Raw genomic sequence first — 23,229 nt, 5'->3', positions numbered from 1 at the left:
AGCAGAAACATGGATATTAATGGCCTGCTGGAGATCATTTTGTGGGGCTCTGGTACTGCTCCTCCTGTTCCTCCACACAAAAAGGAGGAGTTAGCGGTCCTGCTGCTGGGTTGTGGCCCTCCTACGGCCCCCTCCATGTCTGCTGGTGTACTGGCCTGTCTCCTGGTATCTGCTCTATGCTCTGGACACTGTGCTGACAGACAACAGCAAACCTTCTTGCCACAGCTCACATTGATGTGCCATCCTAGATGAGCTGCACTACCTGAGCAACTTCTGTGGGTTGTAGACACCGCATCATGCTACCTCTATGATGAGAGAACCGACAAGAGAACCGTGTGTGTGACCTTTACCTTCAAAACAATTTGAATTATTTTAGGCTAAAAGCTAATGGAATTATTGCTAATTATTTTAACTAATGAATAACTGGGTAATTATTGCTAGGTAATACAAGTCTAAGTGATCTGTGTAAAGAATAGAGATAGAGAGTTTAACTATTTAAATATGACATGATTTATTAACATATACCGTAACACACATAACATTCTGTCCATTTTATCTGGTAAGAAAACAGGAAGTATGTTCTTACACAAATGTTATGGTACTTCCTCTTTTACACACAAAAGCATATCTAGCCATGTAAAATATTAGCCCATTACATTCTCTAATTCGTCTGCCTTGTTTTCTCATCACAGTGAAGCTCTGTGTAAGTGTGTAACTGGAGTACTGACTGACTGCAAAGGTGTCAATCGAAAAGCTTCAGAGAGATAATCACTCTCTGTGTTAGATCATTTTGGATTGAAGAAATTTGATGTATTTTTCAGCTTTGTGAAAATGCAGATGAACCTTGGAGTCCTGGTGATGTTATCAGGAGCTGTCGTGGGCAAGTAGCACAACTCATTTGATGTTTTTTGGAGTGACAATGTTACACATGACGTCTCAGTATAGGAGTTCACAAAAGAAAAACAGATTACATTTATTATTTTTTAAGTGGTTTTATATACTGGTATTTGCTATACAGATTACAGATTAGCTACGCTATCATACAATTTAACTTTAACACCAGTGCAGTTTAAGAAGGTTGTTTTGTGACTTGTGAAAGTATAACTTATGTCATAATAGATTAACTATAGGGTTACAAAAATTTATATGATGGGAGGTCAAATTTAATCTGCTGTTCATATGAAGGCTGTATTGGGTATGTGCAGATATGCATATATGATTGACTTATGACATATGTTGACTTTACACTGATTATGTATCAGTGGGATTACATGTTAACTTTTTACTGGGTACTTAATCATTGAACGTATTCCACTTAAATCATCAAAATATTGAAATATTCTAATTTATGACAAATGAGTCATCAATTTCCAATAATGTTTGATTCATATATTCTATAATCCTAAACTTAATTTCCATTTAATAGAACTAATCATAATTCTAAATGTGCCATATTTGTCAATTGTGATTTTTCACCGCAATCGAGATTTGTCCTCCGCATTTACCCATATGTGCAGTTAGAACACATACACACACACACACACACACACTCACTTGCGATTACTAGGGGGCTGTGGTGCACACGTGCCCAGAGAGGTGGGCAGCCCTATAGCCCGGCGACCGGGGAGCAGTTGGGGTTAGGTGCCTTGCTCAAGGGCACCTCTGTCATTGCCTCGGGCTTGGGAATCAAACCCACGACCCTCCGGTCACAAGACCAGTTACCTAACACCAGGACATGACTGCCCCATTTGCATTGTAATATTTTATCAGGCTTTATACTGTAGTATATATTACTTTATACTATATGTTGCCCTGTGGTCAAGTTTGTGTTGCTTTTGGAACAGTGCGTTCTTGTGACGAGTTCATGATCGTAATAACCACAGCTCAATTTTAGGCACATCAAACCTTGTAAGCATTTTACTTCTCTTTCATTGCAAAATACATGTCAGTACAGCATTACTCAAAATACACCCTTCCAAAGAAGCAAGACAGTTTTAGCCACAAGCTAATTTGAGACAGGCTCAGTCCTCACTCAGTTTAGGAAACAGGAAATATATTGTGTTAGACTGGTCACTTCACCTCAGTTTCTCCAACACTCACAAATACAGCTGTGTGATGTTGACCATCAAGAGTCAAGAAGATCTTTAGTGGAATCCCATCCCTATATTAAATTTAGTGAAATAAACAACATTCCTTCAACGTCTGGGTCCTTGATCATATAGGACAGAGTCTGTTTACAGAATGACAGCATTTATAAGAATTTATAAGAAGTATCACTGAACACAAAGTGTTTTAAGACAGTGAGTGTGCAGCATAGATGTAAATTAGACTAAACAGGCTAACAAATACACATTGAAAACTGGGCGCAACACCCAATATAATTAATACAATAAGTCCACAAGTTCACATGAAACATATTAGACCAGAGGAAAAAGCTGTAGGTGTGCAGACATGAGCAACATAACTACAAATGTCCTGTTAGGTAGTGAGGTACAAATGTCCTGTGAGGTAGTGAGGTACAAATGTCCCGTGAGGTAGTAAGATGATAAACCAGAGGTGGGGACTCGAGTCACATGACTTGGACTCGAGTCAGACTCGAGTCATTAATATTAAGACTTTTGACTTGACTTGAAAAAATATTCAGAGACTTAGACTTGACTTGGACTTTTACACCAATAACTTGGGACTTGAATTGGACTTGAACCTGTTTACTTGCAAAGACTTGATTTTTTTTTACCCCAAATCTAAATTTTAAAACGCATATTAATATTTATAAAGTGCGCCCCATTAATTTCATTTCCGTCCTTCTGACACAGACTCTGACGTAAACTACGCTGATGCACTTTCTTTACTCGTTTTGTTGGTGTCCACGAGCCAAAATATGACAGATGTTTATATTTACATTTATCGTCTCTTAATTACATAAATGTACTTAAACAAGATTTACCATCCCCTCACCATTGCAGCCAACAAAGAAATCATGAATGGGATGTACAGGTGAGCCTTTTTAACTGGGGTCACCAATTCTGACGGCAGCCATCAGAATATGTGACCCCACTGAATCTCCAGGTAACAATAGTAGCCTACACCGTGACCCCACAATAACAGAAAACAATGAAAAAATAACCCTAACCTTTTATTAGTCTATATTTAAACATTTTATCCAAATGTTTAGAATAACCATTCGTAATGACAGCATCTTGCTTACGATGAAGCTTGCTATTTTCGTATAAAATGATGTAATGAAACATTCTTGTTTAAGTACATTTATGTAATTAAAAGAAGATAAAATGTAAATGATCTGTCATCTTTTGGCTGGCGGACACCAACAAAACGAGTAAAGAAATGCATTAGCGTAGCATTCGTAAAGCGTTGGTGCCTGTAAAAAAAAAAAAGACTCAAAAGGACTTGAAATTCCAAGTTTCAGACTTGGGACTTGACTTGACGGTTGCTTGTCTTGACTCGAGACTTGACTTGAGTTGACTGTCTTTGCTTGAGACTTGACTCGGGACTTGAGGATAAAGACTTGGACTTACTTGAGACTTGCAAAACACTGACTTGGTCCCACCTCTGTGATAAACTGTTCATCTTAATGGGCGGGAGGGAGACATCACTGACAGTGCTGAAGGCTTTACTGGTACAGTGTTTGTGATGGGAGTCTGGCACGGAGAGAGAAGAGAGGCTCTTTGAAGTATTGAGTAAGACTTAAACAAGTCCATCTTGCACATTACTGCCTACAGCACAATGTCTGCTGCAGGTGATGTGAACTGAGACACAGCAGTTTCAGAGATGCAGCTGGTCAGACTCTCAAGGGAGCCCCAGTAGAGCGTGCTGAGGAGATCTGTGATCACCACAGGTCTTCCTGAAGTCAGCAGTTCAGTTCTAATGTATTTATAAAGTGCTTTTAATAAAGTATGACAGTAGCAAGGAAAACATCCTGAGAGCAAGAGGAAGAAGTTTTGAAACCAAAGACTCAGAAGGGGAACCTGTCCTCCTCTGGTTAACTCTGGATTGCAAACCAATAACGTAATGAATAAAGTTGCTTTTCTTTAAATTTTTACTTGCTCTAGAAAATATTAAAGTAGACTGACAAATATTTCATAAGTAACTTGACGTGAAGTAATCTTGTAGGTGTCACACCATAGTCCAGTACCCAGATTCACCTCCCTAGTCCCGATCACCTACTGAATCATCACCTACATCTGTTGATCAATTACCATCACTGTTTATACCCCACAGAGGTCAGAGGTTCACACTGATGGTCCCTAGTCATAAACCAGAGACTTGGACAACCCTGCTACTTACTTAAGTTTGTTTTGTTTGCATGTTCTGAAATAAAGCTCATCACTCATGCCCCACCCCTGACTCCCAAAATCCCAAGTAGTGGCAAGTAGATGATTAAGAGGAGAGAAGATCTGAACCTCTTCAATCTGCTGAAGTTCTGTTGAACTACAGTGCTCAGCATCTATGTCAGTAGTATTAGGTACCAGATGTGTGAGGTTAGTCAAGCTGTTTAAATATATGGTGTAATAGTTTCAATTTTATAATTGAAAAAGATACTGGACTCATTGCTTCATACTCCTGGTATCTAAGACCTGGAGGCTCACTGGTTCTTACTTTACTTATTGTACTGAATAGTAATCCCCAAATGTGACGTATTATTCCTGCTGTTTTCATTCAAAGATAAAAGATGTTGGGTGCATTGTAAAATCATTCTTTTGTTATGTTTGGCAATCATTCCAGTCAGGGTGGAATGTTTCTGTAACTAGTGAGGAACAAATTAGCATACCAGGTTGAGAGCACAGTCAAACTTTTATTGTTAAACATTTACTTAGGACACTACGGTAAACTGCCAGGAACAAACAGGACTGAAGTTAAACAACGACTGATGAAGACAACATGAAAGGCGTGTATTAAATATACTCACATAAACAATACACTTGTCATGGAACAAACACAGAAATAGAAGCAGAAAAAATAATAAAATAATCTTTATTTGTATAGCACCTTTCATACATACATGCAACTCAAAGTGCTTTACAATTTATAAAAAAATATTTAAATAAGTTAAAAATATAAATGAAGAATTTAAATAAATAATCAAAAAAATAATACATTAAAATAAATACAAATAAAAGAAAACAAACACAGACAGAAACTGCAATTTCAAGAAAAAAGAATCAGCCTATCAGAGCATCAAAAGTGCTAAATGATCCTTCATAGATAAACGAAAAACTTTACCTAGTGACACATCTGGCTCCGCCCCTACATCTAGCTCCTCCTCTGTCTGTCAATCACATTTTGTTTTCAATCTGTCACACCTTCTTGTTTATTTCCCTGCCCTCTTATATTGGTTTGAGCTGTTTCTAGTTTGGTTTGGTCAGTTAGTTTGGTATATATTGCTTGTGTCTTCTGTCTTTCTTTTTCGGTCAATGTTAATGTTCTCCATATGAATCTTGGTTAATGTATTTCTTGACATGCTAGTTTATTTGGATTATTCTTGTTTATTCTGTTTGTGGAGTGTGTGTCCATCTCTGGTGTGGATGTGGAGTGTGTGTCCATCTCTGGTGTGAGTGTGTGGAGTGTGTGTCCATCTCTGGTGTGGATGTGGAGTGTGTGTCCATCTCTGGTGTGAGTGTGTGGAGTGTGTGTCCATCTCTGGTGTGAGTGTGGAGTGTATGTCCATCTCTGGTGTGTGTGTGTGTGTGTGTGTGGTGTGTGTCCATCTCTGGTGTGTGTGTGTGTGTGGGGTGTGTGACCATCTCTGGTGTGTGTGTGTGGAGTGTGCGTCCATCTCTGGTGTGAGTGTGGAGTGTGTGTCCATCTCTGGTGTGGGTGTGTGTGTGTGTGTGTGGTGTGTGTCCATCTCTGGTGTGTGTGTGTGTGTGTGTGTGTGGGGTGTGTCCATCTCTGGTGTGAGTGTGTGGAGTGTGTGTCCATCTCTGGTGTGAGTGTGTGGAGTGTGTGTCCATCTCTGGTGTGAGTGTGTGGAGTGTGTGTCCATCTCTGGTGTGAGTGTGTGGAGTGTGTGTCCATCTATGGTGTGTGTGTGTGTGTGTGTGTGTGGTGTGTCCATCTCTGGTGTGTGTGTGGTGTGTGACCATCTCTGGTGTGAGTGTGTGTGTGGAGTGTGTGACCATCTCTGATGTGAGTGTGTGTGTGGAGTGTGTGTGGAGTGTGTGTCCATCTCTGGTGTGTGGTGTGTCCATCTCTGGTGTGTGTGTGTGTGTGGAGTGTGTGACCATCTCTGGTGTGAGTGTGTGTGGAGTGTGTGTCCATCTATGGTGTGTGTGTGTGGGGTGTGTGACCATCTCTGGTGTGTGTGTGTGTGTGTGGAGTGGGTGACCATCTCTGGTGTGAGTGTGTGTGGAGTGTGTGACCATCTCTGGTGTGAGTGTGTGTGGAGTGTGTGTCCATCTATGGTGTGTGTGTGGTGTGTGTGTCCATCTCTGGTGTGTGTGTCCATCTATGGTGTGTGTGGTGTGTGTGTCCATCTCTGGTGTGTGTGGTGTGTGTGTGTCCATCTCTGGTGTGTGTGTGGAGTGATCTTTATGCATGTTACCATGGCGATGGACAGGTGATACGAATAATTGAGACGTACATACTGTACATACACACCCTAATGACTACACATAGCTGCAAGTGAACACGGAGGTAACTAACGTATATTCAAACACAAACAAGCCCGAGGGAGGAGTCGGGGGCAACCACGACAGTTTCTAGTCAGACATCTTTACATTCCTGCTCACAGACAATTTATTAGCACAATTATGTGTCACTGAACCATATGACAAACTTATTCTAGATTTTATAGTGGTACCACTTTATTACAAGGAGCAAAAAGTCAGTTTTATCACTAAGAATAATTCAGGTGAATTGGTGTCAGTGAAATAAATGTTTCATAATATAAAGAAGAATCATTGGTGGGGGGATTACTTCCTCCTTTATGTTAGAGTGAGTGCGTAGACTGCTACTACTACTACTGCATGCAGGGATTACACAATTAGAATTTTTTAACTTGAAATTTAAATCCTTAAGAATAATTCAGAGTAAGGTGCTGGTGCCCTGTAAATAGGAATTACTGAGGATGACTGCAAAGAATTCTTATTTGTATTTGAATGAATTAGCATATATTGTGAGAGAATTTCAAAGGATTGGGATTTGGTTAATGGGACAGATATAGTCTCAGTAGAGTGGAACCATGTAGCTTCTCCAGACACATGACAGATCATCACTAAAGCAGTTTGTCTGCTGCTTGGCTTTGGCTCTGTATAACAGTGCCTATCTATCTGCCAGACTGCATCCTGTGCTACAAGATATGAGAGTTATACCTTTGTGTTGTGAATACTAAAAAGATCTTGTCCTCAATGATAGACCAATTACCATATTGTTTTCTGAGACACGTGGACTTTCAGCACTATGACCACAGTGACGTGCTGGAAGCTTCATGAGCAAATTCTACATTTCAGAAGAGCTTACTGCAAGAAACATTTTATACACAAAATAGAATTCATACCAAGGATTAAAAAAACATGAACAAAACATCAATTTGTACAAATTGCTGCAGATTCATATAAGTGATCCATTACACGATAAACTACTAGATGTTTTGTGGATGGTAACACTCATCACTACAGTTTGGTGGTGAAGAAAGCAATAACAGTACTGAACTCTATGTGATCTAACTCAGGGCGCTGAAACAGGACACATGTGTTGGATAACATAATTAAATGTTGTTTATAAGAACCCACGACTCTGAGACACGTGAAGTCCAGCACCATCTGTACAAGCTGCAGCCAGTGCAGTGACACGGGGCAGTGGAAAACACTCAGTAGAAAACTGTCATCAACTGCACTGGGACATCCTCCATGATTGGTTTGTGTTGCTGTTAATGACGGGATGTTCTTGCTGTTCATGTGCAGGTGTGATGTCTGTGGGTCCTGCTGTCTGCAGAGTTAATCAGAATGTTACGTGTTATGGGGCTCTGGGACAGGAACTTCACCTGGAGTTGGATGATGGGGATGACATAATCTTATACAAGGGAAACATCAGAGTGTTAAAATATAAAAGGAAGAGACCCTCACAGAATCACACAAGATGGCAGTTTATAGCTGATAACAGAACCATTATAATACCCAGTACAGAGAGGGAGGATTCAGGAACATACAGGTTAGACACCTTTGATGTGAATGGTACTGATAAAGGCAAATATGATCTCCATCTGAACATTGAAGGTAGGTTTACATAATCTCATATCACATAACATAAAACTGTCAAAATGTATACAGATTAATGTACTTCCTAACAGTATGTCCCCAACTGTCCCCAACCATGCTGTCTGTATAATGGGCCCATCTACATCTTTTGTTGTTTATTTTTGATCCTTTATTGGTTTCCAGTGGACTCTTTCATGAAGTCCCTGTTTTAAAAATGATGTCAAGATATCTAGATATCAAGATATCTAGTAGAGTACCTATTGAGTATATAAATACATATGTATACTGTATGCATAAAAAGTATTCTGGATTGTATTTACTGTGTAAATCTTAAAAGCATGTAGTTAACAACTACTTCTCAGTCAACACCAGGTCATTCATAATAGACCAACACACACTGACACATTATATATCATTGATTTACAAGTGAAATATTAATGAATGCCTCTTGAACCCAAGCACTTGGAGAATGTACTGATTGTACTATTGATATTATTTGAAGACTTCATGCCAAGGCTTTTACTTATTCCCTGAAAATATCAATTTGGACATTTGGTACATTAGGACTTTTGTAATGTAGACATTTTAAAGTATTGAGTAGACCATAAACAGGTGTAGCCTGTTTATATTTCACTGTTACAGTAATGGTAATTTTTTATGAATTTTTATTTAATAAGATATATTAGAGATAACATATATAATGGTATTCCAATTTTACTGTAAAATAGTATTTTTTGTGAGGAATACATACTTAAAGCTTAAGGTGTCATTGTAAAGCATTATCAATATTTCTGTTGGAAAATATCTCCTAAATTGCCATTAAATTCTACTATCTTTAATCTCTAGCTGTAGTGTCCTCAGTGAAAGTGAGTTATAGCTGCTTGTCCAGTAAGAAGACAGTGTCCTGTTCCTCTGAGGGAGACCAGCTCCACTTCAACTGGACTCTCAGTGGAAACAGAATCACACACCAATTGGATGATGGGAACAAGACTCTCCTGCTGGAGAAAGAGCAAGTTGGAAATGTCACCTGTCATGTACAGAATCACATCAGCCATGGACAAAGTTCTGTTGAGCTGCACCAGTGTCCTGGTACATATCACTTTCTTAAGGTTTTGATATGATCATATTAAAGACAATAACAACAATTATGATGCAGCAGTAATAATGTTTTTACTCAAACTGTCCAAAGAGAAACTCAGTTACATAAATAAATATCTGAAAAGAGACCACACCTCCACACTGTCGTTATGTTATACTGTAAAATGTCTTGCTCTCTGAAACAGAGAATAAGAACAGTGCCCTGCTGACATCTTGGAGATCTACTATTCCAACACACCTGACTCTAATGCCTGATTAACAGGATCAGGATCTGTTGGGGTTGGAGCTACACTGTGCAGGGCAGTAGATCTATAGGAGCAGTGTTGATTACCCAACCCTGCTGGGCACTTCTACCACCAAGAAATTACTACTTAAATTATTCTCCAATGTTGGAATTAGTGCTTTAGGTGTTAGTTGTGAGATGTTCATATATTCTGTAGGGTGGTGGATCTTCAGATCATGTTGATTTATTAATGGACATATTGAGGAGTGAATTCTAGTGATACTCCACTGATGTGCAATTCCAGGAACTTCAACTGCAGCTCCCACAAAAGCAGTGAATGTGACGTCATCTGGCCATGGTACAAGTCTAACTGATAAAAAACCCCTCACCCCCATTCAGAATTACACATCAAGCTCTCTTTCCCTATTAACACCCCTGAGTAAGTGAGTAGTGTAAAACAGATCTAAATCCAGTAGATGTTATGTTTCTTGAAGTGCTAGAGATGTTTTGTTCAATCACTCCTGATCCATCATTCAAGGAAACTAAATTAACCAGTTTCTTTTAGTTACTTGATGTCCATTCTAAGCTCCGCATCACTATGTTATATTTATTATTCTGTGTATTTAATGGCTATTATCATGTTAGTTTTATTACCACTGTCATCACTGTTGTTGTTACTGTTGTAGATATTTTAAATATTATCTATATGCCATAATGTCAGCTGTGCCTACAAAATTTAATGTCTTCTCTTGTCTTCATCCTGTAGATCTTACTCTGATCACACTCAGCACTATCTCAGTCCTCCTCGTTATTCTGTCCATCATAGTGTGTCTTATGTACAAGAAGAAACAAGACTACAGAAAGAAAACAAGTCAGTTCCTGTCCTGAGTCCTGTCCTGTTTTGTCCTATGTCCTGTCATAAACAGATGTTAAACAGGATTAATACAATTTGATTGTTCCAGAAAGTTTAATGGGAAATTCATTGTACCTTTGTACAGTACAAGAACATTTTGCAAATGTAATAAATACCGCAGAAAGCTAGACAGCTAGAGATTTGTATCACAATGCTGTCTTTGGTCAATATGATGTTTTACTTCCTGCTTCCTGATAGGTGCATTTCTCTAACTCATTGGCAGGTTCTTCTCAGAACGGTGAGGAATTAGTGTACGCTAAAGTCACCCATATATCCAACAACAGGACCAGCAGCAAAAGCAGAACAAGTAAGCTTCACTCACACAGTGGTTTTAGTAGAGGACTGAAACAGTTTCATAATCCTGACCTCAAGACTCTCAAACAACCACACATTCAAACATTTTCTCTCTCTCTCCTAGTGCACCTGAAATAGGTTTGTTCTTAAAGGCTTGTTTCAGGTGTGTGTTACTGAATGGATAAGTTGTATGATTTGTACTGTAAAGCAGCTGTAGCATTGAGTAAGGCATTATTGTTGATTTAAGTAAACAAATAAACTGACAAAAAGATTTTATTAGCTTCCTTGACCCAAAGTCTTAGTTAGTTGTTTTTTTTTAGCTCTCGTTAATGGCAGCCATATTTTCTTCTCTTCTCAGTTAGGTTTGATTGTTGTGTTATGTGGTATGAGGAGACTGTGCACTTCAGGGCAGTGGAGGCCACTATATTATTGAACTTTATTACAGCGCAATAGACAGTAGAAACATCACTCCCGTACCCCTACATTTAAAGACCCAAGGGAGGACTACTCAGTCTCTCTCAATCAGACCCAGGTTTGAGTTCATGTGGTCATGGAAACATTAGAATGCAAGATGCAGCTTTTAATTTTACGTATCTGAGCACTGCATTTACAAGTCCAGAATGAGAGTGTTGAAGCCATGATGGTGTAAGATGGTGGTGTAAAATGGTCATGTAAGATGGTGTAAGATAAGTAAGGCCCAGGAAACACGAGGGGGAAATTCAAAGAAAATGTGAGATAAGCTGTCTCATGTCTCATGTCCCCGTCCAGCTCCTGCGTCAGAGGAGAACGTGGAGTACGCAGAGGTCATCGGGCGAGACCGGCGGAGGATCGTGGACGAGGTGCAGTACGGCGAGGTGGCCTTCAACCCACGGGCCGCACACCTGAGGACACAGGCCAGTCCCCAAGAAGAGTGCGTCTACTCACATGTGCATCACGGTCAGTGAGGGCCCCACGTGTGCACATGTCTGTGTGGGGCCCAGACCACGTCCACCTCCACATGGAAACCAATGGACACAATGGAAAGAGTGACTTCTACATGGGTGGAGGAGGTAACTGGATAACTTTACAGCACCAATAACACATGTGTGTTACTGGTTCAAACTAGCACTTAATTCAGTGCTTAATTTAGTGTACAAAAAGTCTCTTTGTGTGCTTGCAACGTGCGAAAGGTCGGAATATGGAATTGTTTCATGACGTTTCACAGTGTGAACCTTGCGATATTTTGTCTGCTTCATCAAGAAGAAAAGGGGAAGTGAGAGTTGCTGCATTTTTCCACTCTCCACTTCCGCTTCTTTCTCAACCCTCCTGCCTCCAGATATCACGCAGTCCGGCATGTGCAATTTGTGTTAAAACTCTTCCCACAGGCCTGCCCAGAAACCTCTGGTTTTACTGAAATACATTTCACTAAAGAGCTCACTGTGTTACTTTCACTTGACGCTTACCAAACCAACTGGGGGCACATTTTAAGCTTTTTACAGTGTGCTGTTTAATTAGTTATGTTAAACCTAACCCTAACCTTAACCTTAACCCAGACCCGTGACCCCTGACCCCAACCTTATCTTGGAAAATGGCTGAAAAGACCATCAGATGATCAATGAATATTAAACAAATGAACATAATGTAAACCCAAATATATTAAGTTGTATACTCACAGTTTTATACATATTTAATATTTAAATTATTATTATTTACTTATCAGTAAAGAGGTGTGTTGGACTTCAGTTGCTACACAACTTCATGAGGGGGTTTTTGAAATTATCTCAACATCACAAACATAAGATAGATACTATACCTATTGATACATAATTATTAGAATTAAACCAATAATTAATAGGTTATTAATTTGCTCCAAGAAGCCTTAAGACTCCTATAATTCCAAACACAAATATATGTACTTGCCCTATTTATTTTCTGAATGCCACAAATGTTTGTGTGACAATTCTGCAAATAAATATAACAAACTTGCATTGTGTACATCATTACTCTGTTATTACTATTATTCTTAGTTAAAACTTGATTCTTGAAATTGAAACTCCTGCAGTTCAAACATATCTAGATATAAAAAAAGCGAAATAACATTTATTGGCCAGAGGTCAGAAGCTGTGTTGACTTCCTTGTAGTAGCGTTAGTAGGTTTCATATTAAGCACTGAGTTACTAAGACAGGACTCCCATGCTATAAACAATCTGCAAATCCCCCTTTTCTATCATTATATTATGACTAGCACTCCATTACTACATTGATTGTATTATGTTGTAGTTGTTTAGCTATTTGCCAGTGTCTAAGTTGCTCTTGGAAAAAAGCTACACATCACAGGACTTTTATAAAGCAGGGAAAATTCTGATGTGTTGGCAATCTGTGTTTTGGCAACTCAAACGTATAGCTATGGATTCAGGATGTATTTTGACCTTTATATTATATTGCCTTATATTACATATATGAAACTTAAATGCAAACTAGAATATGAGGTTATGTTCTGTCATCTCGTTTGTATTTCCTTTCTAGTTTTTAGGAAAGTTATGTTTGAATTTGGAGCCGAGAGCGAAAAAAGGTGGCGTCAATTTGCTGCCATGGTAACCGCAGCATTCGTTTTTATTGATTAGGAATCACGATGTCTGGTCTTGCTCTGAAAAAGCCACATTTCAATAAATATTTCAAACACGACTGGCGTGTGTAAGCATGCATACACCAGCAACTTTTCATCTTCATTTCGCATGAAACTAAACTAGCAGATACTGTGAACAGCAAGATCTCATTCTGCTTTCGAGACTTCCACTTTTGCACCTTCACCACATGGAAAAAAACAAGACCAAAGTGAGATGTTCCAACAGAAACCACAGACGTGACCAGTCACACCAGTAGTTATACAACATGATGAGTGCGACAAAAGCATCTACTCAGCTAAGGTGTTAGCATGAACTACCCCTGAATGAATGAATGAATGTTTCAATTTATATAGCGCCTTATCTAGATACCCAAGGTGCTTTACAATTGTTAACACAGCTACGTTACAGACAACCAATCACACACCGGCGAGAAGCGGCAGCCAATTGCGCACAGCGTACTCTCTACCGGGATCCACAGCCCCTTGGGGGACTGAATGGGGTGCAGGAAGGGGAGAGAGGACAGACCCTAGTGGCAGAGCACCATCCACCACTGGGCACACAAGCACACACACTCAGACAACAACTTGTTTTTATTGAACAGAGAGAGACACAGACACACACTCAGGGAGAGACACAGACTTAGGGAGAATTTGTCTGGGACTGCCAATTTACCTAACCTCCATGTTTTTGGACTGTGGGAGGAAACCGGAGATCCCGGAGGAAACCCACACAAACACGGGGAGAACATGGAAACTCCACTCAGAACCCTTAACCCTTAATTGCTCACTTGTATAAAAATGAGATAAAAATGTAAGTCGCTCTGGATAAGGGTGTCTGCCAAATGCCATAAATGTAAATGTAAATAGAACACTAAACAGCAGAGCGGATGGAGGGGTTGGGGCTACTGAACCTAATTCACCAATAACTAATGTGGTGCTACAATACTTCCAATAAAGTGAGTATTGGCAAAACTGACTGTCATTTTGTTGTTGCTGCTGACTGTATCTGTCACGCTACAGCCCCGGACCCCTCCCCTTAGGGTGTGTGTTCATGTTGTCTACGTCTGGTTATGCCCGTCTATGTATTTCCGTGAGTGTGGTTGTGTCTGAGTGTGTTCATTGGTCTCACCTGTGGCTCCTCTCCGCAACAATCGCGGAGTTACAGCAGGACCCAGTATGTGCAGCCCTGCTGCGGTACGCACGGGAGGCCAAGAAGGAGTCGGTAGGGGCTCCCCTTTGTCAGTATACTCAGTCCCCACTGAGTACTACGGGGATGACGCAAGCCCCCCGGGGATGACGCATGCACTGAGGGGGAGGGGTTGAGCCCAACTCTATCTGAGTACTCCAGGGAGACCGTGAAGGAGAAGAGAGTCACGACGGAGGGCGTTCCTCTTTCCCGCTCCGAGGGGAGCGGCATGGACTGCTCCCGGTGCTACACCCCGGAGAAGTCAATGAGATGGAGCTCGTGCGGCTCAGAGGAGGGGATGGAAGTGGAGGAACCAGCACACGGGACCAGAACAGTGGAGCGACCACCAAGGCTAGGTGGGGTTCCCCTATTGGGTCCTCGGAGGGAAAGGACAGAGCGTCAGCAGGTGTACCTTGTGGCCCCCCCCCCCCCCCCCCCCGATGGCTCCCAGAGAGACTGGATGTGCACCTGCCGAGAGAGCTGCAGGGGTATCTACCCCACGCGACGGAGGATTCGCCCCAAAGGCAGGAGGAGGACCGCCCACTGCAGCGCCAGCGGGCCAGGGAAGGTTTTCTCCCTTGGCAGCCCTCCTGCAAATGAAGAACCTGTTCCCGTGTCTGCCAGTACCTGTGCTTGTGTTTATCCCTATGTTTCTCCCGAATCCCCTTTCCCCTTTTGTGCCTTTGTTAATTATTATTCACGTCTGTGTTTTTGTAAATGTGCCTGTGTTGTCTAACGTCTTTTCCCTGGTCTTACCAAGAGGGTGTTCTAGGCTGTTCGTGGCTGACTCTCCACCGAGGGCGGACTTCTCCCGGACGCATGACCGGCGGCTCCGGACCCGCCCATCGGCGTGGGTCCGGGGCGTTCAATCTATGCTGGCACCCCAGGACAGGTAGTGCCCTTGGTGGAGGGCTCTGTCACACTACAGCCCCAGACCCCTCCCCTTAGGACATGTGTTCATGTTGTCTACATCTTGTTATGCCCATCTATGTATTTTCGTGAGTGTGGTTGGTCTCACCTGTGGCTCGTCTCACGATCACTCAGGGATTATGTGGTTTGTCTATTTAATGTGTGTTCGCGCAGTGTCCCGTGCTCACACGTTAATGTGTTTTTTGTTATATGTGCGCTGTCTGTGCTACCTCACTTAAAATAAAAAGTAACAATGGTGTTTGCAGTCGGACTTCCTGCCTTGTCATTCCGCCCGCACCTATCGTTACAGTAACTAATAAAGTAACTTGTAATTACCGTAGTTACTTTTAAAATAATAATAATAATAATATTTATTTGTATAGCACCTTTCATACACATGCAACTCAAAGTGCTTTACAGTATAAATAAAATAAACATTAAAAGGAGATAAGACAAAAAGACAAAAAGAAATTGTTAAAAGAAATTAAAGATAAAAATATTAAAATACAGAGGTGGGACCAAGTCAGTGTTTTGCAAGTCTCAAGTAAGTCCAAGTCTTTATACCTCAAGTCCCAAGTCAAGTCTCAAGCAAAGACACTCAAGTCAAGTCAAGTCTCGAGTCAAGACAGGCAACAGTCAAGTCAAGTCCCAAGTCTGAAACTTGGAATTTCAAGTCCTTTCGAGTCTTTTTTTTTTTTTTTTTTACCAATGTTGCAGGTATATTTTAAATGTAAATAATAGACATGCGTTCTTTTTTAAATCTGTATTCTCCTCAAATCTTGATAAAACATGTGCAACTGAAAACACGAAGTATAAAAAAAAATTAAAATTACACCTCTTTATTGCACAGTTCAATTTGTTAAACTTAGCTGCAAAAATATTCATACTTTAAACTACAATTTACCAGAAATAAATATTCTGTGAAAAAGTCATAAGTAGAACTCCATGTTCAAATAAAAAGTGCTGATATTTTCACAGTACAATACAAAGAACCATAACAGCATTTTCCCTCTCTTCTCTTATCTGGTTTCTTGGAGAACATGTGTGAGTGACACAAGACAAACAAATATAAGAACTGAACAATTAACAGGAATCTGCAACTTTAGACATTTCAGTAAACTATTCTGCATTGCATTTGCTGGCCAAAAGTCTGTATGTCATTTGTGCATGATGAATGATGTCCCCATAGCTGAAAACTCGCTCCACTTTTGTCAATATATTTTTTTCTCGACGTAGATGTCTTCAAATACACAATCCATGCTGAGATAGAACTGGATATTATGATGGTGACAGAGAGAGGCTCTCTTCCCCGAGTTCAGATACAGAACCCAGGGTTGCCAACTCTCACGCATTAAGCGTGAGACACACGCATTTGACCGTCTTCACACGCTCTCACGCCACACATCCGATTTCTCACGCCGGAAAAAAATCTACTTTATTTACCTCTGATCCACATCTATGATTCAATGAGTTACTAGTTCGCTTTGGCACCAACCACTGGCGATCGATCGACCGCGATATAATACTTAATTTGTGTCCATTTTACACCCCACCCGGTAAAAATTTACGTTCGCCAACCCCCCATTTGATTGGTTGTGCTGCAGCTCACGCACACACACACGTACAGAGTGTGGAAAAGCAGAGGACTGGTCTGCGTCAGAAGGACGGAAATGAAATTAATGGGGCACACTTTATAAATATTAATATGCGTTTTAAAATTTAGATTTGGGGTAAAAAAAAAAATCAAGTCTTTGCAAGTAAACAGGTTCAAGTCCAATTCAAGTCCCAAGTTATTGGTGTAAAAGTCCAAGTCAAGTCTAAGTCTCTGAATATTTTTTCAAGTCAAGTCAAAAGTCTTAATATTAATGACTCGAGTCTGACTCGAGTCCAAGTCATGTGACTCGAGTCCCCACCTCTGTTAAAATAACATAAAAAGTTAAAAATTAAAGTAAATAAGATAATAAAAAGTAAAGTAAATAAGAAAACTATTAAGATAATTGGATTTAGAAAATAATAGACAAAATAAAATCACATAATCAGTAAAGTAATTAAGTTACTTTTAAAAGGAGTAATCAGTATTCGGATTACTTTTCAAGGTAACTAAGCCATCACTGTATATCTGAATATTTGAGGTAAGTTACTGCAGTGTACTTCGCAAGCTTTGAAGAACTTTGTTTGCACAACTGATGAAGAATCTCTGTCAGAAATGTCCTGTTTCTCTGGAAACTTTATGTACTTTATGAGAGAGAGAGAGAGAGAGAGAGAGAGAGAGAGAGAGAGAGAGAGAGAGAGAGAGAGAGAGAGAGATATGGGTATCAGTTCCTGAGATTCTGTCTGTGCTCAGTGAAGTATAGAGATGTGAAAGCTAATGACTCAGCCCTATAAATACATAAATAATATTTATTAATTTATTAAAAAAATATTTATTAATATTAATTTATTATGATATTTATTAAATATCATAATTTTGTAACATGTTTTCTGTTTCAATGGTAATGAGGATTCCATTATATGTACTCGCCAGATTAAACATCTACTTTTCGGGTCCTTTTCTATGCTCGGTATTAATATTTCAGAACCGAGTCAGCCGCTACACTGCCACCAGGGCCGGCCCTTCCATTAGGCGATATAGGCAAATGCTAGGGGCGCCGGCTGTCCAGGGGGGCGCTCGCGTGAATGCGTTATTTATTTATTTATTTATTTATATATATTTATTTATTTATTACAAATGAACAATTCATTTAAAAAACAGCAAAGTCCACATAATCACAACTTAATTGTTTAATAATATTAGTCAAATTAAAAATTATAATAGCACACAATACCCATCACCGGCACAGCCCCCTCCCCCCGCTCGCTCTGCGCACCTCGTTACTGTTTCTCTGTGGGGAAAAAAACAACGCCACAGAGTGAGTGTCATTTCTCCAGAAAGATGCCAAAAAGACCGAAGTTCTCTGGTGCCTAGGGGAGAAAAATGAGAAAAGAGGAGGAAGAAGCCAAAGATAATATAATATGGTGAATTACACTATACTGTATGTTGTACTTGAATGGTGCTTCGTTTTAATATGAGAATGCATGTTGATGTGTTTCCATCTTTGGCGGAGAATTTTTATAAGCAGATCTTACACACTGACTCATATAGGATTGCTGGCTCTCCCTTTTAATTTGAAACAAATCCAAAATGCTGCCAATCTGTAGCAGTGGTGTTTTTCTTTGAAACTAGTTCAAAGTTCAGTGAGCTCCAACTTCTGACCCCGCCCACAGATCTTTTTAATGAATGCGCCAAATTTTTCAAAGTACATATTTGGCACGTTGCGTCACGTCACGTGGTTAATATACTGCCACAATTTTACAATACTGTCATCATACTGCCCAATCCTAGTAGGTGCTTAGCTCAGCAAGTTTTTAAAATAAATATATATTAAAACACACATTTACTCCTCTGTTCCTTGCAGATGCACTTTTGAAATATTTAAATCCTGTTTCTACACATCCTGGGCCACCAGAAGACACATTCTCAACCTGATCACCTTCCAGTGAAGCAGCATTACACCATCATATCCCTCCACCTCAGTACACCAATATTTATTTATTATTAATATTTACACCATCATATCCCTCCACCTCACTACACCAATATTTATTTATTATTCATATTTAAAAGTTGTTCTCTGCACTACTTTATCTAAAATAGTTTTAAAATATTTTTGAGCAATATATTTATGGTTATACTGTAATATTTATAATTCATTTGGTTTTTATTTGTTTCTTTAATTTAGATTTTACTGTTTTACTGTTGTTTTTGTTCTAAAATAATAAAAAAAATATTTATCAAAAACATAAAGCTTTGCGGTGTCTGTGTGAGTGTAAAAACCTGATGATTGATGATGCAGGGGGCGCCAACCAAAATCTCGCCTAGGGCACCACATTGGTCAGGGCCGGCTCTGACTGCCACCATCACGAAACGGTGTTTTTCAAGTCTTCAGTTTTCTAACTCGAGTCCTTGACGCCTTTGCTTTGAGGAGTATAACAAGAAGTTATAATACAGATAAGGGTGTCTGTGTGGATCGGTTATGTGCTTTGTACTGCAAAGCAGCATAGCGGTTTAGACGTTGTCATGCAGAGTTAAGCTTATAATCAAACTCACTTTACAGCCAGACCATTAAAACAAATACCTGGCAGATAAACTGTGTACACGGTTTGTGTTCTCCTTCCACTAACTACATCGTTTGACAACAGGACCCCAGGAATCCCACGATCATTTCTGTTAAGCAATGCGCGCAAAAATATACCTGCACTTCTAGATATTCTCCACCAGAGGGAGACGTCTAGTCGTTAAAAGTCAGGTCACAAATAACAGGAAGAGTGTTGTTTCTACAATATCATGTTCTAATTTAAAAGTTGTTGTAGCGTAAAGGTTTAAAACCCAAAGCAATAATGTTAGTTCTGCCTCAATGAACTCCACTGCTATTTTGACCCACATTTCCTTTCTACACTCGAGGGGAAACTAAAAGTATATATTTTTAGGAGGGTTTAGGAAATGAAAGCTAAATTAACTTAAAAACAAACCCAGTACAGAGGAAAGAGAGTCGCGATGGTCTCTATCTGGTATCTCTATAATTCCAGTCCACTGTGTCTCGTGCGTATAAAATCATGTAGGCCATCCACATCTGACTTGCATTAGATGTGCACAGCCCAGATCCTTGCGGATGAGCATTGCATTCATCCTGGTAAGTCTGAGATTTAACAGCCTATAAAGGAGTTTGAAAAGGAGTTCACCCACCATTGCATGAATGCCAACCCGTCTGCTCTCTTCTCCAATCGGACAGTCAGCCCCGCAACATCGAGGCTCGGATCCATCGGCTCGGAGAGGCTGCTGAACTCTACCACATGGACATCTGCGCTAAATATCGCTTATCCACTCGTGCACCCATGCACATTTCCTACATTAGGGAAGATTATGTATTTAGATGATTTATTAACGTCATAATTAAACATGCATGTGCTGTGTGTTCCACCTCGTCCACGTGTGCAGCGTCTATCGCGCAGTGACTGTCTGTTATATTGCACGCATTGTAAATGTATATTGAATTTTGTACACTGTACAATATTGTACAGCGTCTATTGTATTCTCGCACATTGCATCGTATTGCAAAATTCTTGTATATTTCTTGTATATACCTTATATATTATGCGTATTCTGTGTGTTAACTTGACTGTGGTGTGGATCTCGTGCCGTTTCATGTACACTGTGGAGTGACCTGACAATAGAAATGGTTTGATTTCAAGGCCCTTTGTATACATAAAACGTATTCATGGCCTGCCTTGTTTGCTACAGATCACCAACCGAGTTTTGCATTACAGAGACACGCCTGTTCTGAACACAGGCAGGTGAGCTAACATAAAACCTGTTTACATCAGCGCGCCTGGATTCTGATTTGTAAGAAGCGCGAGCAAACAGCACGCTGAGAAGTTTTGATTTGCTGTAAGCTGCAGACACACACGGATTAGATTGAGTACTAATGGTACATCACTGCTCTGTAAAATGCATCTCTACATCACCGATTCACACCATATCATGTTTGCCGACTATTGGATGGTGTTGTATAGTGCGCCTCCTGGTGGTGAACTGGTGTCATGACGTTCTAATCTTTAGTCTGTGATTTGACCTTATGTAACATCATGTAGGAAGTTATGTCAGATAGAGTCAGATTTCCCCGTGAGATGCAACAATGGTGGAAAAGTACCAGGGAACCTCTATGGGGTTACAGGTCGTTTTCTTTGCATGGGGATTATAGGCTAAGAGAGCAGGTCAGAGATAAAGAGAGGAAAGAGAAATACCAGAGTAACCCGATCTGGCTTTGACATCACCCTTGAATCTTTAAAAAACTTTAACATCAAGCTCATGGTCTATATATAGTAATGCTCAAAAAGCATTTCCACTATTTTCCATTACTTTTTTTTTTTTTAAACAGACATTTTTAGGACTGCCTGTCCCAGGTTCTAAATCCAATCCATCTGATTCTTGCAGGAACTCATGGCGCACGTCAGTCAGGTGATCGTGGGCATTCAAATCTCTTTATCTGGTCATAATGTGGACCTACAGGAGTTCGCTGGAGATGAATGAGAAACATTGGGGTGTTTTGCTGTAATGAGGGTTTGGAGACACGTTGTCTTCAGTTTGGTGGCTCTTAAAGACAAGTTTCTCAGCGTTGCAGTGCAGCGGGTGATGGGGTCACCACCGCATGGTGTTCCTTTAAGGGCTCCACCATGGAGTGGGGCGTGACGCCTCTCCTCCTGATTGGTTTAGATGGAAAGAAATCAACGTGGCAAGGAGACAGTGGTGCCAGAGGGCACAGTCTTGCCTGAACCAGTCAGCAGGGGATTACACAACTGCCAGAGCTCTCCAAACATTAATTTTGCTGTGTAACGTTCCAGGAACAGGATGAATTACAGTGAAATCGAGCGATGCTGCCTTGTTTACATTGGTAGTAAACACCTTTACAGCACACATCATCATGCCTTCCATCCCCTAAAAGCATTACCATGGCAAGGCTAGTAAACAAAAGTTAGGCAGTCTCTTATTATACAGGGACCGCCAGTCACTACAGCTCTGCATAGTAGCAATGAAGATGATGCATCTGGAACATTTGGCCAAGATAAGAAGGTGCTCACGATGCTTATTACAAATCAGATCAAATCAAATTTATTTTTATAGAGGTCAGAGAAGAAGGTCAGATATGGTGATGTCACAAACGAGAATCTAGAATCAAAGCAAGACTCTAGAATCACAGCCAAAGGTCATGTGATCTTCTCACATGCAGTCAAATTCATAAGAATGGAAAAAGCAGATTCCTAAATCAGAGAAGCTGAGCGAGGATTGTCTCTCCTTTCTCTCTCTCTCCTCCGTCTGTCTGCTTATGCCATGAGCGTGCGTCCACGTGCCTGGAGGGACCCTGGCAGCCCCAAGGTTGCGGCCCCGAGCACCAGCAGCCAAAGTAAACAGCGGCGGCGGGAGGCGAGCATTAGCTAAGCGCTCCGGCAGACGAGGAGAAAAGCCCTGCAGAAGCTTCAGCAATGCGGAGAGAGCCGCGACACGGCTCCTGTCCCGCTGTAGTGCACGTCATAAATATTCCAGACCGGCTTTAACTACACCGCATGGAACAGTGCCACAGATCAGCCACGAATAAAGTAAAAAAAAAAACTGGAAAGGATTTGAAGCGTCATTTCTAGTCTTGATACATCTCTCTTCTCCTCCCTCTCTTTCAAGATTGACTGGCCACTTTACAGACCCTATATATCCATCTGCTCCCCTGAAAAAAGAGCGATCAACTTAATTTTATGACAGGAAACCAGCTGGCCGTATAAATATCAGTGGTGTCAGCAATAAGAGACCTGGCTCCCCATAACTGTGTAGTGATTTCCCACTCACATTCATCAAGGTGTCACGGGCAAAACCTGATCCAGGTCCTTGAGACCTCATTTGAATTTAAGAGCCCTTTTCACTTAAAAAAAAACACAGCAGTAGCAAGAACACTGTAACGCTACACACACACACACACCATAAAGGCAGTGCGTTTCTGACACAGCGGCCCCTCTGGGATCGCGGCGCTGTACACTGTGGGCCTTAGAGGAAGTCCATTTCGTTGCTGTGTACTTGTGACAATGGCAATGATAATAAAGTTGATTCTAATCTAAAACATACTTGCTAAGAATCTCAAGCCACCACTCACTTGAAGAGATAAAACAGAATACATTCTGTAGTTGAATGAATGTGTGACGTTTA

General features: G+C 40.5%; 1 protein-coding gene and 1 long non-coding RNA gene across 5 annotated transcripts; one reads left to right on the top strand and one right to left on the bottom strand.

Annotated features, from left to right (window-relative positions):
• Positions 1–615: 615 nt before the first annotated feature.
• Positions 616–12,709, top strand: LOC143487652 (T-cell surface antigen CD2-like). Of its 4 annotated transcripts, none has more exons than XM_076986716.1 (8): positions 616–703; positions 822–880; positions 7,923–8,234; positions 9,063–9,305; positions 9,842–9,895; positions 10,304–10,408; positions 10,674–10,757; positions 11,513–12,709. In XM_076986716.1, the coding sequence occupies exons 2-8, from the start codon at positions 832–834 to the stop codon at positions 11,686–11,688; spliced, it is 1,023 nt and encodes a 340-aa protein (XP_076842831.1). In that variant the 5' UTR covers positions 616–703; positions 822–831; the 3' UTR covers positions 11,689–12,709. The 4 variants fall into 4 exon arrangements, with proteins under 4 accessions (XP_076842831.1, XP_076842824.1, XP_076842843.1 ...); XM_076986709.1 differs by having other exon boundaries at positions 9,842–9,976; XM_076986728.1 differs by lacking the exon at positions 7,923–8,234 and having other exon boundaries at positions 9,842–9,976.
• A 4,832-nt stretch (positions 12,710–17,541) lies between these two features.
• Positions 17,542–20,382, bottom strand: LOC143487676 (uncharacterized). Its single transcript, XR_013124330.1, has 4 exons — positions 20,227–20,382; positions 19,318–19,458; positions 18,311–18,404; positions 17,542–17,662 (listed from the first exon to the last, which is right to left on the bottom strand). It is a non-coding gene; the product is annotated as an uncharacterized LOC143487676 (long non-coding RNA).
• Positions 20,383–23,229: the final 2,847 nt, after the last annotated feature.

Source organism: Brachyhypopomus gauderio, chromosome 2 (genome assembly GCF_052324685.1).
Source record: "Brachyhypopomus gauderio isolate BG-103 chromosome 2, BGAUD_0.2, whole genome shotgun sequence".
Lineage (NCBI taxonomy): Eukaryota > Metazoa > Chordata > Actinopteri > Gymnotiformes > Hypopomidae > Brachyhypopomus > Brachyhypopomus gauderio.
Note: the sequence above shows the minus strand (reverse complement) of the source record. Positions and strands in the feature narration are given on the sequence as shown.

What these genes read in the sequence shown, in the direction of transcription:
- LOC143487652 (XM_076986709.1), top strand. Translation starts at nt 832, where the DNA reads ATGCAGATGAACCTTGGAGTCCTGGTGATGTTATCAGGAGCTGTCGTG. An exon ending in TGAGCTGCACCAGTGTCCTG is followed by an intron (nt 9,306 to 9,841) that starts GTACATATCACT and finishes GTGCAATTCCAG; the next exon opens with GAACTTCAACTGCAGCTCCC. An exon ending in TTCCCTATTAACACCCCTGA is followed by an intron (nt 9,977 to 10,303) that starts GTAAGTGAGTAG and finishes TTCATCCTGTAG; the next exon opens with ATCTTACTCTGATCACACTC.